Below are 15016 nucleotides of genomic sequence, written 5' to 3' on the forward strand. Positions count from 1 at the left end.
GTTCTTCATTATAAATGATATATGTAGAAATGTATAGCTAAATAAACTAGAAATCAACTGCCATTCTGCAAAATGTTGTTAGTATCTGCTATAATGAGGTCAAAATTAATTCTAGACCCTAGAAGATCTGTAGATAATAAAACAATATTTTGGGAATTGTGTCCATGACTACTACTGAAATGACTACTACCTTGTGTTTCTGGACAGTGAAAATAACTGGTTGCAGCCAATATATAACTCGGCAGTGTAGTTACATTCTTATGCTTTACAATACATGATAATACACAGAGTACAGCCAGCAATAGTTTCTCATTTGATTTTATATAATTTAAAATCTTACTGTTATTTTATTTTTTTTCCCAGCATGACATGTAATATTTTTTACCTGAAGGAGACAGCTGCTACTTATTGCCTACCTAGAGTATTGCACTCCATCAGGGGACCATCACTTGTTACCAATATGTGGCCTGAAACATCTGGTAACAGATCATTTTCCTATCAAGTCTGCATGTTTGGAATGTAATACTAGGGCAGTTCAGGGAATGTTCCACATTGACCTCCTTCAATGGTTCTCTGATGTCACACATTTTTAGACTTGCAGTTCAAAAATACCCATGTAGAACAGCTTTTATTCCTACCAACATATTTTATTATTTTTAATCATTACTGTAATTTCATGTTGCGGCTTTGGTGTTTTATTGCTTATTCTATTGTTTAAGTGTTTAGGCTTAAACAAACACAAATTTAAACTCCGGACTGACTCCAAAAAAAAAGAACGTTGTTTTAATTTACTCAGCTATAAAAATAAAAAGAGCTATATCTATATTGTAACTGGTTGTACTTCAAGCAGGCAGATGCAGTGTTCATACTCAAAGCGTTTAAAATATGCTTATGTTCCACACAACAGTGTTTGTATCAAGACATGACTGCAGGCTTCTCTCTCCTGTCCAAATGGCTCAAAAAAGTATACAGACAATTCCCATGAAGGAAAAATCCATATCGCTGGCTTTATTTTCGGCTTTTGTAGGCTAACTAGTAAGCCACTTTGCTTTTCTACCTGTGCTCATACATGCACTAGACAATCTTATATCCATGCACAGTTATGCCCCATAATGATTTGCATTATAGAGGTTTGCAGAGGTCTGCATCAGTTATGCAGCTTTCTGGCGCTTTTTGCCAGTCATGTTCTTATCTTTTTTTTCTATTATTTAGGCAGCCTGAGAAGGCCATTTTCTATCCTTTAAGGACGGTTTGCCTAGAGTTTGTCATTATGCTAGTGGCTGAAATTCTACTTTTTCCATTGCAGTTATGTAGCTGACTAGTTAGTTATGAATTCCTGAAATGTGAGTACTCAGTATGTCAAACAGAAAAATCTTTCATCCAAGCATTTAAAAACATCTCTTACCTATCCATCGCATTAAAGATGTGATGATCTGGAGGTACTTTGTCTTCTGAGCATTGAAAAATGTAAATGGCCCCAGGAAAAGAATAAATATAGTCTGCAATATTAATAGAAAGAAAATCATGTAAGATCAAGACGAAGTCTTCTAAAACTGTTCATTTCATGTTACCGGTCATTATGCATAGTTTCATATATGTTGTCCCATTGATGCAGCTGCAGACGTATAGATCAGGCTGGGGTCACCATCAGCACAGCTAGCTTTATTCATTCTCTGATACCCTCCTTATCTGTTCTGGGGAACGAAAATGTGAAACTTATTCCAGCAATTAGCTGCTATTTCAACTACAGCATGTTTTTTGGGCATGGGAGGAAACTGGTAAACATGCATCCCAGTGAGGAACAGAAATAGAGAAACATGAGTCAGTAACACTAACTGCTGTATCATAAAGCTACAGCTGTACATACTCTGCACCTATATCAGACAAGAATGAAATTCAGTTAATCAACAGACTTTTATTAGATGCTTGTGTTGTCAGGACTCACCAAGTCAGAGACACATTAAATTTTTCTTTAACGCAGCTATTTTGACAGAAACATTGCACAGCATTACACAGGATGTTCAGATGCACTTAGAATATTTATTCATTTATTTTATTTACTGATATTTGACTTTGAATAACAATATTAATATAACTAGCTAATATAAAAACATACTCAGCAGACAAAAAAAATAGTCTGTTCGGAAATAAAATCATTGCACAATATTCTGATTAGGAGTCATGGCATGATACTGTATAAAATATTTAGAAAAAAATGTAGGCTCCATTACATAAGATATGATGCATACTGAAGCGCTACAGACCATTAAAGTAAATTCTTAGCCAGGAGCTTCACAACAGCAGAACCAAGTATGCACAAGATGTAATGAGTACCAATTAAACTTGATTGTATAAAATTATTCAATTAATGTTTGTATATAAAGTAAGGTGAGCTTTTGAACTAGTATTCATTTGCATCTGAGGAAGTTACTAAATGAAAACGCAAGTGTGGAGACATAGCGTTAGTGCTTTGAAGTTCGTTTTTTGGTGTACCTTGCTAAGCTGGATTGACTTGTCGTGGTTTTTGTCATTAAATTGGATTCCAAAGAAAGGACTGAGCTTTATTTCCTCCACTGGTGCTTTGTGTTTGGTGGTATGCACAAGATGTTGTTTAAGTTGATTTTTGACGGAATTTAAGTTTTCCATTTGTCTTAGTGAGAGTGGAAGACCATGCCACTTCCTAGCAACAAAGATGGAGTATATAGTATCACATGCTGTAGTTTTAGATTTAAAAAAATCATAAGTAATAGTTGGTCCCCAGAATGAAGATTTCTGCTACGGGCTGTATGAGAGAATGAGTGAGTCAAGGCTTGGGCACTGTTCTGGTTTACTGAGCAGCTTAAGGATTGTCAGCAGTTGTGTGTAGACAAGTGTACATGTGAGCTCTAGCCAGTTAAGAGTGCTGAGCTATAGTGTGTCCTATGGGGCAGATTAGTAGTAAATTTCACAAATGTGTTATAATATTGTTGGAGTTTGAGAGCTACTACAAAGCTTACAGTGGTCAAAACTGGCGACATATGGGTGGGTTCTGAGTAGACAGGCAAAAGCAATTCTCTCCTTGGCTGTATCTGAAAGGAAATTAGCTCAGCACAGACCAACTAGTTTTTGTTACTTTTTTTTTTTTAACTACTTTCAGAATGTGGTGGCTGAATTACTCTTGGTTGTCTTCAGTAACTCCTAGCAGTTTGGTTTATGCTACCAGTTCAACTACTGTCTTGTTCTTAGAGGTTCTAGAACAGTTCTTTGTGGGTGATGTACTCTTTTGGGATGAACAACCTCAGTTTTGTTTTCTAGGTATTGAGACAGTGTTGTAAGTTTTCCAGCCATGTTTCAACAGAAGAGCATGGATGTTGTGCATGTTGCTGGAGAGTAAAGACGTATTTAGTAGTACATACAACTGGAGAGCCATCAGCATATTGAACTATTGTGGCATGGCTGGGTGAAGTATGCAAGTATCTTTTAAACAGGTTGAACAGTAAGGTGCCTAGGACTGAACCTCAAGGCACATAAAGGGATATGGGTAAGCAGGAGGAAGAATGGTCACTGTCCCATTTAACAGCCTTTTTCCTGCTTGTCAAATACCTATGGAACCAAATGAGGGTAGAGTCAGTGATGCCTAATGATGAAAACTTGAGAAGGAGTTTTTGGTGACTGACAGTACTGAAGGCCTTTGATAAGTTAAGAAGCTGGGAGTAGATGCACCTTTCAGGAATTTTGAAAGAGGTGACATAGTAACAATGGGTCAGCAGTTGGAGGTGCCAGTGTGGAGCAGGCCCCCTTATGCAAGGTTATGATGAAGGACTTTTCCACAGTTGTGGGACATGGTTTTCAGTACTGGTTTATTAGAATCGATACTGGATATTATATTGCATCTGCAGCAATATTAATGCATTCTGGCATGAACTTTTCAGAAGCTACAATGGTGGGTTTTAGTTTTTGAAGGAGATTTTTGATAACAGAGTTGAGGATTGACTTAATGGAGACAGAGTTGGCCATGTTAGTTGTTTTGGTTGGTGGAGCTAGGTTGTTGGGAGTAGAAGTTTTTTAATTAGTGAGGCTACCATTTGAATAAAGTGAGAGTTGAAAATTGAGCCAATACTTTCTTTTTGTTTATTGTAGCTGGGAGTAGGTTGTGTGATTTTGCCTGGTTTGAGTAAGTTAACTGATGACCACAAAGTTTTTGGGTATGATTTATATTTGCCTTGGAGTTTGGTATAAAAGGATTTTTTTGCCTAGTCTTATGCTATATTTAGTCTGATTTTTTTACTTGTCTGAGTTCTTGAATGTAGGAGAGTGTTTTTCTTTTCAGATAACTTTTCCAAGCTTTGTCTCTTTTTTATTAGCAGTTTTGTATTTTTGGAGAGCCAAGGAACAGCTTTGGCTTTGATTCTTTAAGAAGGTCTTATTTAATTCAGAGACTGTGTTGTCCAAGGGAACATTTTTGAGTATATTTCGGTTGTATTAATCCATGGTATTGATAAAGGTTTTAGTATGAAGACTGGTTCACTTTCTAACTTCATTGTATTGGTGTTTAAACAGTATATGGGTTTGTTGTCTAATTATATAGATGGGAATTTGGTCAATTAAAGAGTTAGATATTTCCCATAGGATGAATACTTTTATAGTAGTGATTCAAATATCCAGTCCCAGGTAGTTTCCTTTGAAGCATGTTTGTTATATCTTGTAGGGGAATTCATTTGTTGAGTAAAGCCATACTGTTGAATGATATTTGTTTGGTTGCTATAGCTTAAGGCAATCCCATTAAAGTTAACTTTGCCTAGGATGACAGTTTCCTGAGATATGTTGGGGAGATCCAGTAGAGCATGCTATCTAGGGTAGATGCATTGTTTCCTGTGGGAATATATTAACCTGTAATGACAATTCTTTTGTGAGAGTTCAGCTTGAGGAATGTTATTAGTAATTCAGCATAATCAGATTGGTGTATGTCAGTATAGTGGGGGCTAATTCAAGTGTGTTTTGTAAATTATGGCTATCCCTCCTACTTTTTTTCTATCTAGCTTGAGGAAATTGAAACCTGGTGGTAGGATTTCCTCATTTTTTTTTTGTTTCAACCAGGGTTCGGTTGCAATTAGGATATTTGGAGAATGGTGGACTAGTCAGGCCTATGTGGATACACGGTGTATAATTTGGGGATAAACTACTTGAGGTCTGGGGTCTAATGGCTTAAATAGGTCCAGGATTGGGGTGGATGTCACCTCCAAGTTTTAATATTGTAGAAATTTAGTGAGAAGAGGATAAGCATATATATCCCTTTATTACTTCAGTGTTAAGTTTGAGAATAGTGATTCAGCCATGTATGCTTTATTTTAAAACAGTCAGTGAGGGATGATTGGTAGAGATATGAAGAAATAGGCAAGCTGGAGTATGTTATTTTATGTTTTAGGGGTGGCTGAGGTAAAGGAGGCTAGTTCACATTGACAGTATGCATAGTGATAAGTTGTGAGATATGGTACTAAAGAAAGGAGGAGGAAGGTTAGATATGGAGCAGTCATAGTAGTTCATAGGTTCATACTAGGCTATCTGCCCTGGGGCATTTATAAGCCTAGCCCGATTGTGTTTGGCATACGCCACCCCTTGATTTGAGTATACTATGCCCTTTTTAAAGTTTAGTTTACTGTGCCTCTGTCTAATAGTAACACAGAAGTAATCCCCGGGACAAACCTACGATCCCCCATCCACTCATCAAGATTCTTCTTGAAGAGAGTCAGTGAGGTGCTCTGCCTAACATGAATTGGAATTCTATTCCAGAGCGAAGGGAGCCTCTGGGTTATGAATCTATCCCCCCAGCATGTTCTATTTATTTCTGTGCTGAGGTTCAAGTCCCTCTAGCGCGTGGCTCTAAGGGATTTAGATTTACTGAGGTGGAGCATGTCCATTAATTCTGGGTTGGACATAGCTTTATATGTCAGGCATAGAGCTATAGTTATCTGAAAAGGAACGGCTGGGAAGTGATGTGATTAGATTTTGTGCTTGGCAGTTTGAGAAAATGGAGTAAGAAGGGAAGTTAATATTATAGGTTATGAAGAGGTAGTGAAGGTGGGGATAAAGACTATAAATGTAGAATATATGGGTGGTGTGGGATGGAGTTAGCCCGAATATACTGTGGCAAATGGAGCAGGGCCAAGCCTCCTGTCATCAAATTTTATGTTAAGAGTATAGTATTGTAAGGACGGCTGGTGACTACTTCTACTTTTTTAGAGAACAAAAGGTGAAAATAAAGATGGAGAGAGAAATGCTGCTTTTCCTAGGGGTATGCAGTGAAGTGTTAAGTGGGGGTCAGTTTACTGACAGTAAAAAGGGAGGGTCAACAAATATGCTCAGTGTTGCTGAGAATACAAAATATTAAAATGGGTTCACAGAGAGGGAAGTATCCTAGGTATATCCAGTTGTAAAATGATTCCATTGAAATACACATATTTAGCATTACAAGGTTACCCTACAGTCACTTTTAATTTGCAGGTCACATTTGAGTGAGGGGATTAGTCTTCTAGAGTTAGTCAATGAGCTCCCTTTAGTGACGTTGTCTGCAAACCAAAATTACGGAACAGAAGGTCTAGTGAAAGGACAAAGAGGAGAGAAAGAGAAGTTAAGTATTACTGCAGGAAAATTTGAAGTCACTGTACAAATGGTTTAAGTACTGTATCTGAATATTACAAAAAGCAGAGCTCAAGGACGTTAGCAGCATTCATAGTGCACTAAAAAATGAAAAAGAAAGTGCAGTCTGCTTAAACTTGGACAATAAATATATCTGACAAGAGATGGAGAAGGATGTCTATGAGCAAAGGTAACTGGGACAGCCCATCTGCAAACTAGACTGCTGGAGCATAACTGTAGAAGATACAGCTGTTAGTACTGGCATGAAAGACTCTGAGGAAAGAGAATCTGCCAAGAGTAGATGTACAGTTTATGCGCTACCTAGGCTTTGTGCAAAGGTTAGCTTACACAACCTTTCTACTACTAGACTGTTGTAATAAGGCAAAGCCCGCCCTCATTCATGCAAGGGGAGATCTCCCGTACCCACAACTTAAAAGAAACTCCAATGTCCTCAAATCTCAGAGTAAGTTATATTTCAGCATTACTCACCAAAGAGACCTCAACTAAAAAGCTAAGGATGAAGTGACCAAATACCAATCAAACTGTTGCCCAGAAACTGCACTGCAGATGTAGTTTCACTATGAATATTTCTCCTAATTAATGCACTAGCCGGCTGTTAAAACCATGCTCCATGAAATGAAATTCCCCACGGTTAAGCCCATACCTCGCAACCTCTCAGCACAAAAAATCTGGACAAAGCCTAAAATAATGGGCCAAAAAATAGAGACAGATTTTAAATATTGCTCTTATAGACTTGGAAAGTTGCTGGAATAACAGCATTTGTCTTAGCATGCATTTTCTAAAGGAAATGAAGTCTGAAACTCAAATTCATGACATTATTTCGATATTTCAATCTTCAGTGATTTGCCAGGAAACCACAAATTTTATGAGCAATAGGCCAAAAGCATGAAGCAAAAATCTGGGCATTCTGCTAAAATCTGGACAGTTGAGAGGTATGGATGAGCCTCTCAGTGGCAGTTTATCTGAAATTTAATTTACAAACGGCAATTGTCTGTTTGATGACCTGCAATACTTCTTTCAAGTGTAAATGTGAAAAACAGATACAAAGTCGGAGGTTGTGACATCTCAGACTATTCCCCAAGGTACAAAGTACAGCAAATTTGGAGTGTGTATATATAAATAGGAGGGGCATGACAGTGCAGAGAAACAAAGCCTTCCTGCAATATTAGGATTGTCAGGATTGGGTCTCGTACTTCTCATAGGCAGCCATAGTGCTACTTAGAATTTGTAAAAGGGCCACCATTCAGCAGCAGGAAATGCATGCAAGGAAAATGAAGCACACTTTGAGATGAGACTTGGCAATAGGGAAGGGGAATAGAACAAAAAGATTATCATCCGAAGTGCTAGTATATATGAATAAGTATGATAAAGCTTGCAGGCAAAGTGGCATGGCGTTCTCTAATTTGGAGAGTGGGATACAGAAAGGACACAAAGCAGACAATGATTGCTGATATAGAACTGAAGGTCTCGGCTGCAAAACACAATATATTCAGTTGCCTTTACCTTAAAGAAATAAGTTGACTGTACAAAATCAAAAATTAATAAAGACAAATGGCAAATCTTCTCAATAAGGCTTAAAGATGCAAAATACAAACACATTGGGAAAGAGTAAAGAAAAATGAGGTACTTATGCTCCATAAAGAAATTTTCAGTAAGCTGAACTAGAACTATTCTACATTTGATATCTAGTGTGCTGCAGAACAGGAACTGTAACCTTTCAGATATATAATTTTGTAATTTTTTAACAGTAAAAGAAAACTGTAAAAATAACAACACAGAAAATGTTGTATGTACTTCAAAAGCTCAGAACCTCTTCAAACAAATAAACTATTCACCAAGCATCTCCTTCACAATGACTTCTTTTAGAAGCTGTGTAGGAATATGATGCTTCAACCCTTATAACTCTGTGCATAATTATGCATAATTAGTTTCCTCCAACAAGATCACACAGACAAAGTTGAACTTCTTTCGGACAATGTAAAAAAAAAAACTAAAGTCAAAAGGTGAGACTGTGTTGTAACACTTGCAAGCAGTGAAATGAAATAGCACATAGTGATACACACACACACACACACACACACACACACACACACACACACACACACACACACACTCAACAATTACAGCATAAAGGTGGAATTACTGAGGAAGAAATAAAGGTACATATACAACTGAATAGCAGGGATGGCAGTGTAAACTTATAATTTGCTTACATCATAGATCTGCTCAGCTAGACAGGGGATGGAAGGCCAGAAAATAACATTATTATTTAGAAACATAAAATGATTACCTATTATTGTGCTGCTTGACTCATTTCCTTTCATACTATGACCATGATTTCAAGATAAAAATAAAACGCTTTACAAATAAAACAATGAACTTCTTCTCAAAAAGGGTGGTGGAAACTTGAAACCATCTGGCAGCCAAGACAGGTAAGGACAAGCAAATATGAGCAGCTGAGACAAACTGTCATTGTAAGGATGAAGAGATGCTTGTTTCTCAAGGTGGCAAAACCTGGGAGCAGAGTGGTAAATGGAAAAGTTGCAGATTTACTGTAAATTGAAAATTAAGGAATGGTTACAGCAGGGACTCTTCAGAGACTTCACATATGGGCTTTTCTACAATTGCACTTTATCTTCCATGCTGAACTTCAATATCACATAATAAATCTAGACTGAAATGTTTGCAGTGTTTCAAAACCTCAAAAATGGAATACAAGATAAAACATGCAATTTGTAGTCATTTTTCTTCTAGGATGCAAGTACCAAATTTATGAAACAAATCAATAATAATTTTCTCACTGGAGTCAAGTGCATTATTTAACTAGGTGTTATTGACCAGATAAGACTATTAAACACATTTCAGATGCATGTTATGCATCAAAATCAAACCATAAATCAACATTTTAGACTAAGTAGAGTGATGACTCTGGTGTACTGCATGATCTTTTTCATCTTTTATAAATAGGGTTATATAAGTAATGCTTGAGAATTATCTTTCCTAAATAAGTCATAAAACTGCTTTGGGACTGCCTATATTAACCAAAAATCTAAGCAATTAATTTATAATATGATGCTGAACACAGCTTGCCTACTAAAGAAATAATACGAAGTGTACAAAAAGATTAACCTTTTTCCCCTAAACTTTACTGTACAAAATATTTCAGGTCTTCTGATGTCATGTTATTAATATATAGATAGCTGCATGCAGGAAAAACAGAAATGGCCAATGATGGTAGATACAGATGCTTAGCCCATCAAGTCTGAATATTTCCCTACCTACAAGATAAACTTGAAGAACAGGCAAAACAACTAAAACCAAAAATAAAGGCAGAAGGAGGCACCAAACCAGTCAAATGATTAATAAAACCAAAAACAAGGAGTGTGAAGTGCTTTTCATCCGATCAAATGACCGGACTTCTTCAGACAAAATTAAACAACAGTTCTAGTGTTTAAAAGACATTTCCATTTCCCTCCTCTATAATAAATTAACCAATGAAGTATGCCCATACATTCCCTAGTAATTAGCAACTTAACTAAACAAATAAACCTTCTAAAAGGTATAGAAGTTTTAAAGATGTATACAACTATATGTATAACACAGTGTGCAAGTACTACAATAAATTTACATGATTCAAAGTCCAAAAACAATGGAATAAAAAAATTAAATTAAGAATAATACTAACCTAAATATTACAGCCCTACATCACGTATTTAGTGAATCAATAACATGGTGTTGCACCAACATACAAGTCAGTTAAAATCCTACTACATAAAATCACAAGATTCCTTCACTTAGTAATTCAAAACAACGATATTGTACTACAACTTACAGTTTAAACAATAGAACTGTTGTTTAATTTTGTTTGAAGAAGTCCGGTCATTTGATCAGACGAAAAGCGCTTCACATTACTTGTTTTTGGTTTTATTAAACAATCGAGTGGTTTGGTGTCTCCTTCTGCCTACCTACAAGATAAGATGCCTTTAGACAATGAGTGACCAAGTACATCGCTTGACAGGAGAATGAACGCACTTCAGCAGGGTGTTAGTATACAGGTAATGACCGCTGAAAAACCAGTCCACAGCTTCATGTCAGCAAATTAAGCTGCCAGAAAGCTCAGGCAGTTGGCCACCATTTTTTTACAGTTGCTAAACAGCACATTAGTAATCGTGAAATTAAAATGATAAAGTACATTTAAAAAAAAATATGTGTATCTATATGTGTGTGTATTTCCATATGAGTATGTTTTTGTGTGCATGACAGAGAGACAGAGCTGATTGCCAACAGATAGCTTCAAAAATAGGAGCTATGAAACACTTAATCTTTGAAAGTAATTAAAATAAAAAATAAAAGTGTGTGCATATGTGTGTGTGTGTGTGTGTGTGCTTGCATGCATGTGGATATGTGTGCTTGTGAGGATTGGCATAATTTAACTAATTATAGGTTCATAGGTTCATAGATTAGTACTAAGCTAACTGCACTTGCAAGCCATTTTAAGCCTAGCCAGTTATCCCTTGTGAGACTCGAACTCCGCACCTTGTGCAACACCTTAAACATTAGGCCACCCTCCAAAACCCAAGCATCAGCATTGTCTGGGTGAAGTGCCGTAAAAGTGAAATCAGGTGTATTCATGTTTTAACAACAACCTGAATCGTGAAAAGTTATAAAGTGGTTAATGAAATGTAAAATAAGTATTGTTTCTTTGTTAACTATTTCCTGTGACATTTACAGCTATGGCTGCTTGATCAATAGCAGAGAAACACAGTAACATGTCAAATCAATGGATGGGACAGCACTATGAAGCAAAATCAGGAACAGAAAGTGTGTGTTGTGGGGGGGGGGGGGGTTGCTATGCCTTTCTTTTTTTTCTGTTCATTTACGTTATCTGCTGTAATTACAACCAGTTTTCCTTTGTTTGTGTTTGGTATGTTCCTGCCCCCTGCTGTTCTTAGATAGTTAGTACTGCCCACCAAGCAGCATTTTGGCGAGTAAGCTATCTGTCATCTCTGTCATGCAGCAAGGAGATGTACCATCCACACAGACTGGGTCTCAGTACAATTAACTTTTGCATAATTCAACATTGGTGCCAGAATAGTAAAAACTTTTTAGCCTTGCAAACACTTCTACAATCTTCACTGAAGTTAAGACCTGGTAAGCATCTGCAGGATCTCCTACACTGAAGTCAACCTAGATAGTCTTGTAGGCCCCTCTGCCTTCTGCTGGAAACTGAGTATAAAAGGATTCTCTGCTGTGAAAGGATCATCAGTTAGAGGAACATTAACCCAAGTGTATCCACATGCTGTGTGCCTAGTATCAAGCTACATTCCTTGCTAAAGTGTCAGATTATATTGTGAAGTTAGGAATTTGTCTGCAACCAACAATATTCCCTGATGTTTCAAGATTGTGATCTCATGTGCTTTCTATTTGCAAGTTGTAAAGTTCACTTCAAAATAGGGACTTGTCTGTGGGCAAGTATTATACAGCAGCAGCACTGCCTGTGTTAATTATGGGAGCTTCCAGAACTTCTCCCTGCAGTTTCACAGCATGTTTACAAATAAGTGACTGAGGATTCTACAAGACTTTTTTTTGTTAACCGTTTAGCTGCCATGACTCACAGTCATAGCCTGAATAACATTGCTGTATATTTCATTTCACCAAAACCCCTGTGAATTTGGCAGAAATGGACTCACTACAGAAAAGTGATGAATCACTAACTATTGCTGCTCAGGACACTTATATGCAGGGAGCAGAGCAAGCCTCCAGATGCCAGACCAAGCCATCTGTGAAATGCATGGAAACGTATGATGTTCAAAGGGAAGAAATAACTGATGGTTTGATAGAGCTATGTATTAAAACTGATTACTGCATACCCATCCCTGATGAAGCCAACAATAATGCACTGCAACTCAGTGATGCACTCACATGACTCAAAAAGGCTTAAGGGAATTACAAAAGACTTTCTGAAAAATATTCTTCCTTCGTGTCAAGTACCCGCAATGAAGAAGCATTGCAAGAATTGACAAACTTTACCATTAGTGATCAACAGAGACAGCTCATATTCTTACAAGCAACATCTAGGCTAGATGTCAGAATTTCACAACTGCAGGAAACTGCAACCTGCCCTTCTACTTCTTCCAGACGATCCAAGTGGTTATCCAAATTAGTGAGATTCCTTTCCCAGAGACCATCCTTAAGCAGTCAATTGATTAGAGCCAGAGCAGAGGCAGCTAAAGCCCAAGCTTGCTACATTAAAAAGGAAGCAGCTCTTAAAGCTCAAGTTGCCCAAGCACGCACAGAAGCTGCTCACAGACAAGCAGAAGCAGAGGTCCAGTTAGAAGTCCTCCAGAAGGAAAGAGAGGAAGCGACAGCCGTAGCAAAATTAAGTATCCTGGAGCAAGCCGCCAAAGAGGAAGAGCAAGAAGTGTCTCATCCCATTTTGATAGCTTCAAAAGATCCTGCAAAGCAGACTTTACAGTTTATCCTAGATCACAGCAACAGAGATGCAAATGTGTCTTCAGTTATAGACACTGCATACAGTTCTCCAGTGCAACAGACAAAAGACGTCATACCTTCCAAAAGAAAAGTTCAAATAATTGAATTATTTGGCCAGTGCACTTCTCAGCTTCCTGAAGGTCATAAAGGCATAGTAAAACGTCCTGGGATGACTCCTGCACTTCTCTCAAAGCAGCCTTTACTGCCATCACATCTTGCAAGAACTCCAGACTCAAAACCATTGTTTGGATTGAATCCATACACTACACCATTTCCTCCTTCAATGCAGCAGAACATGCCAGATAAGCAGTAATCAAGAACCTGGACATTCAGTCTATGGGAGAGCTTGATGTGCTAATCAAGTGGCTTAGGCCTCAATCTTGAGAACAGGCTCAGAGGCTCAAATCCCCCAATACTGAGGTACTGGCAATAGGACTTAACCTTGTTTGGGAGTGACTTGAGTAAATCTATGGCAGTCCTGAAGCCATTGAACTTACGTTGTTTAAGAAACTTTATCTCTGCCAGACAATCTTGGGAGGTCATGAAGCTTGTGATTATCTCTGCCAGACAATCTTAGGAAGTCATGATCACAAGCTTCATGACCTCCCAAGATTGTCTGGCAGACATAATCACAAGCTTCAAAAACTATGTGACCTACTCATTGAACTAGAAATAGGAAAGCTAGATCCACACGTCCCAGGACTCAGCTACCTGGATACCTCTTATGGCATGAATCCAATTGTGTTAAAATTGCCTTATCACCTTCAAGAGGAGCGGACTATGGTGGGTTCAGAGTACAAGCTACTGCATTAGGTCAGTTTTCCACCTTTCTCCTTTTTCTGTGGATTTATCAGGAAGGTGGCTAGAACTAATAATGACCCAAGTTTCTCATTTTTAGAGTTGAGTAAAGTACAGTTTTGTACCTACCATAAATGTAGATGTTCGAGTGCTAATACAGCTGCAGTAATCACAGATGGGTTCTCTGCCGTCAGGCGGTCCCTCGGTCGGCCGAATTCCAAAGTCTTGGTCCGGCGTCGGTTGTCGTCGCTCTCTCTTCTGACGTCAGTGAGGCCAGAGTATATAAGACACAGCCGACGCCATGTTCTTCAGTCTTTCTTGCCCCAGATGTCAGGTGCCCCCCGAAGGAGGCAATACATAAATTATGCTTATATGCGTATACATGCAATGCAATATAATCCAAAATCAGTGGTAGCAAGCAAATAAACCACAGAAGGATAACCCAGTCAGGTTGTATGAAGAGGTTGTTAGGCCCCATGCCTTTACCAAGTGGGGAAGGAGGGAGGGAAACCTGTACTGCAGCTGTATTAGCACTCGAACATCTACATTTATGGTAGGTACAAAACTGTACTATGTTCATCGTGCATACAGCTGCAGTAATCACAGATGGGTAGAGTCCCAAAGCTACGCACAGGGTGGTAGGTACTAGGAGGAACTGGGTTGAGCCAGAATGCCCTGCAAAACAGCAGTGGCAAAGCCTGCTCTTGTTCTGGAATATAAAGGCAGGTGGTAGTGTTTTGTGAAGGTATGTACAAAACTCCAAGTGGCTGCCTCCAGAATATCTTTGGTAGGAACTCCTCTGAGGAAGGCTGTAGAAGTAGCTGTGGCCCTGGTGGAGTGTGATCTGATACCTGTAGGAACAGATTTCCCATGATGGGAATAACAAAACCGTATGCAGTGGCCTATCCACTTTGAAATAGTCTGCTTGGAAACTGGCTTCCCTTGAGCCCCTACAGCATAGGACACAAAGAGCTGTTCTGATTTCCTGAAGGACTTTGTTCTGTCCAAATAGTAACGTAGCTGCCTATGGATGTCTAAGGAATGTAGCAGCCTTTCCCCTTTGTTTTGAGGATTGGGGTAAAAGGTAGGA

The 15016-nt window shown here is 38.3% G+C and overlaps 1 protein-coding gene across 1 annotated transcript in view; it reads right to left on the reverse strand.

Annotated features, from left to right (window-relative positions):
- The window catches only part of TMEM104 (transmembrane protein 104), a 1389603-nt gene that overhangs the window by 288985 nt on the left and 1085602 nt on the right, over positions 1–15016 (reverse strand). Inside the window, exon 9 of the mRNA XM_044085161.1 lies at positions 1406–1499. Coding sequence (XP_043941096.1) covers positions 1406–1499 — 94 coding nt within the window. The remainder of the gene's footprint in view (positions 1–1405; positions 1500–15016) is intronic.

Source organism: Protopterus annectens, chromosome 10.part0 (genome assembly GCF_019279795.1).
Source record: "Protopterus annectens isolate FY-2018-M chromosome 10.part0, PAN1.0, whole genome shotgun sequence".
Classification (NCBI taxonomy): domain Eukaryota; kingdom Metazoa; phylum Chordata; order Ceratodontiformes; family Protopteridae; genus Protopterus; species Protopterus annectens.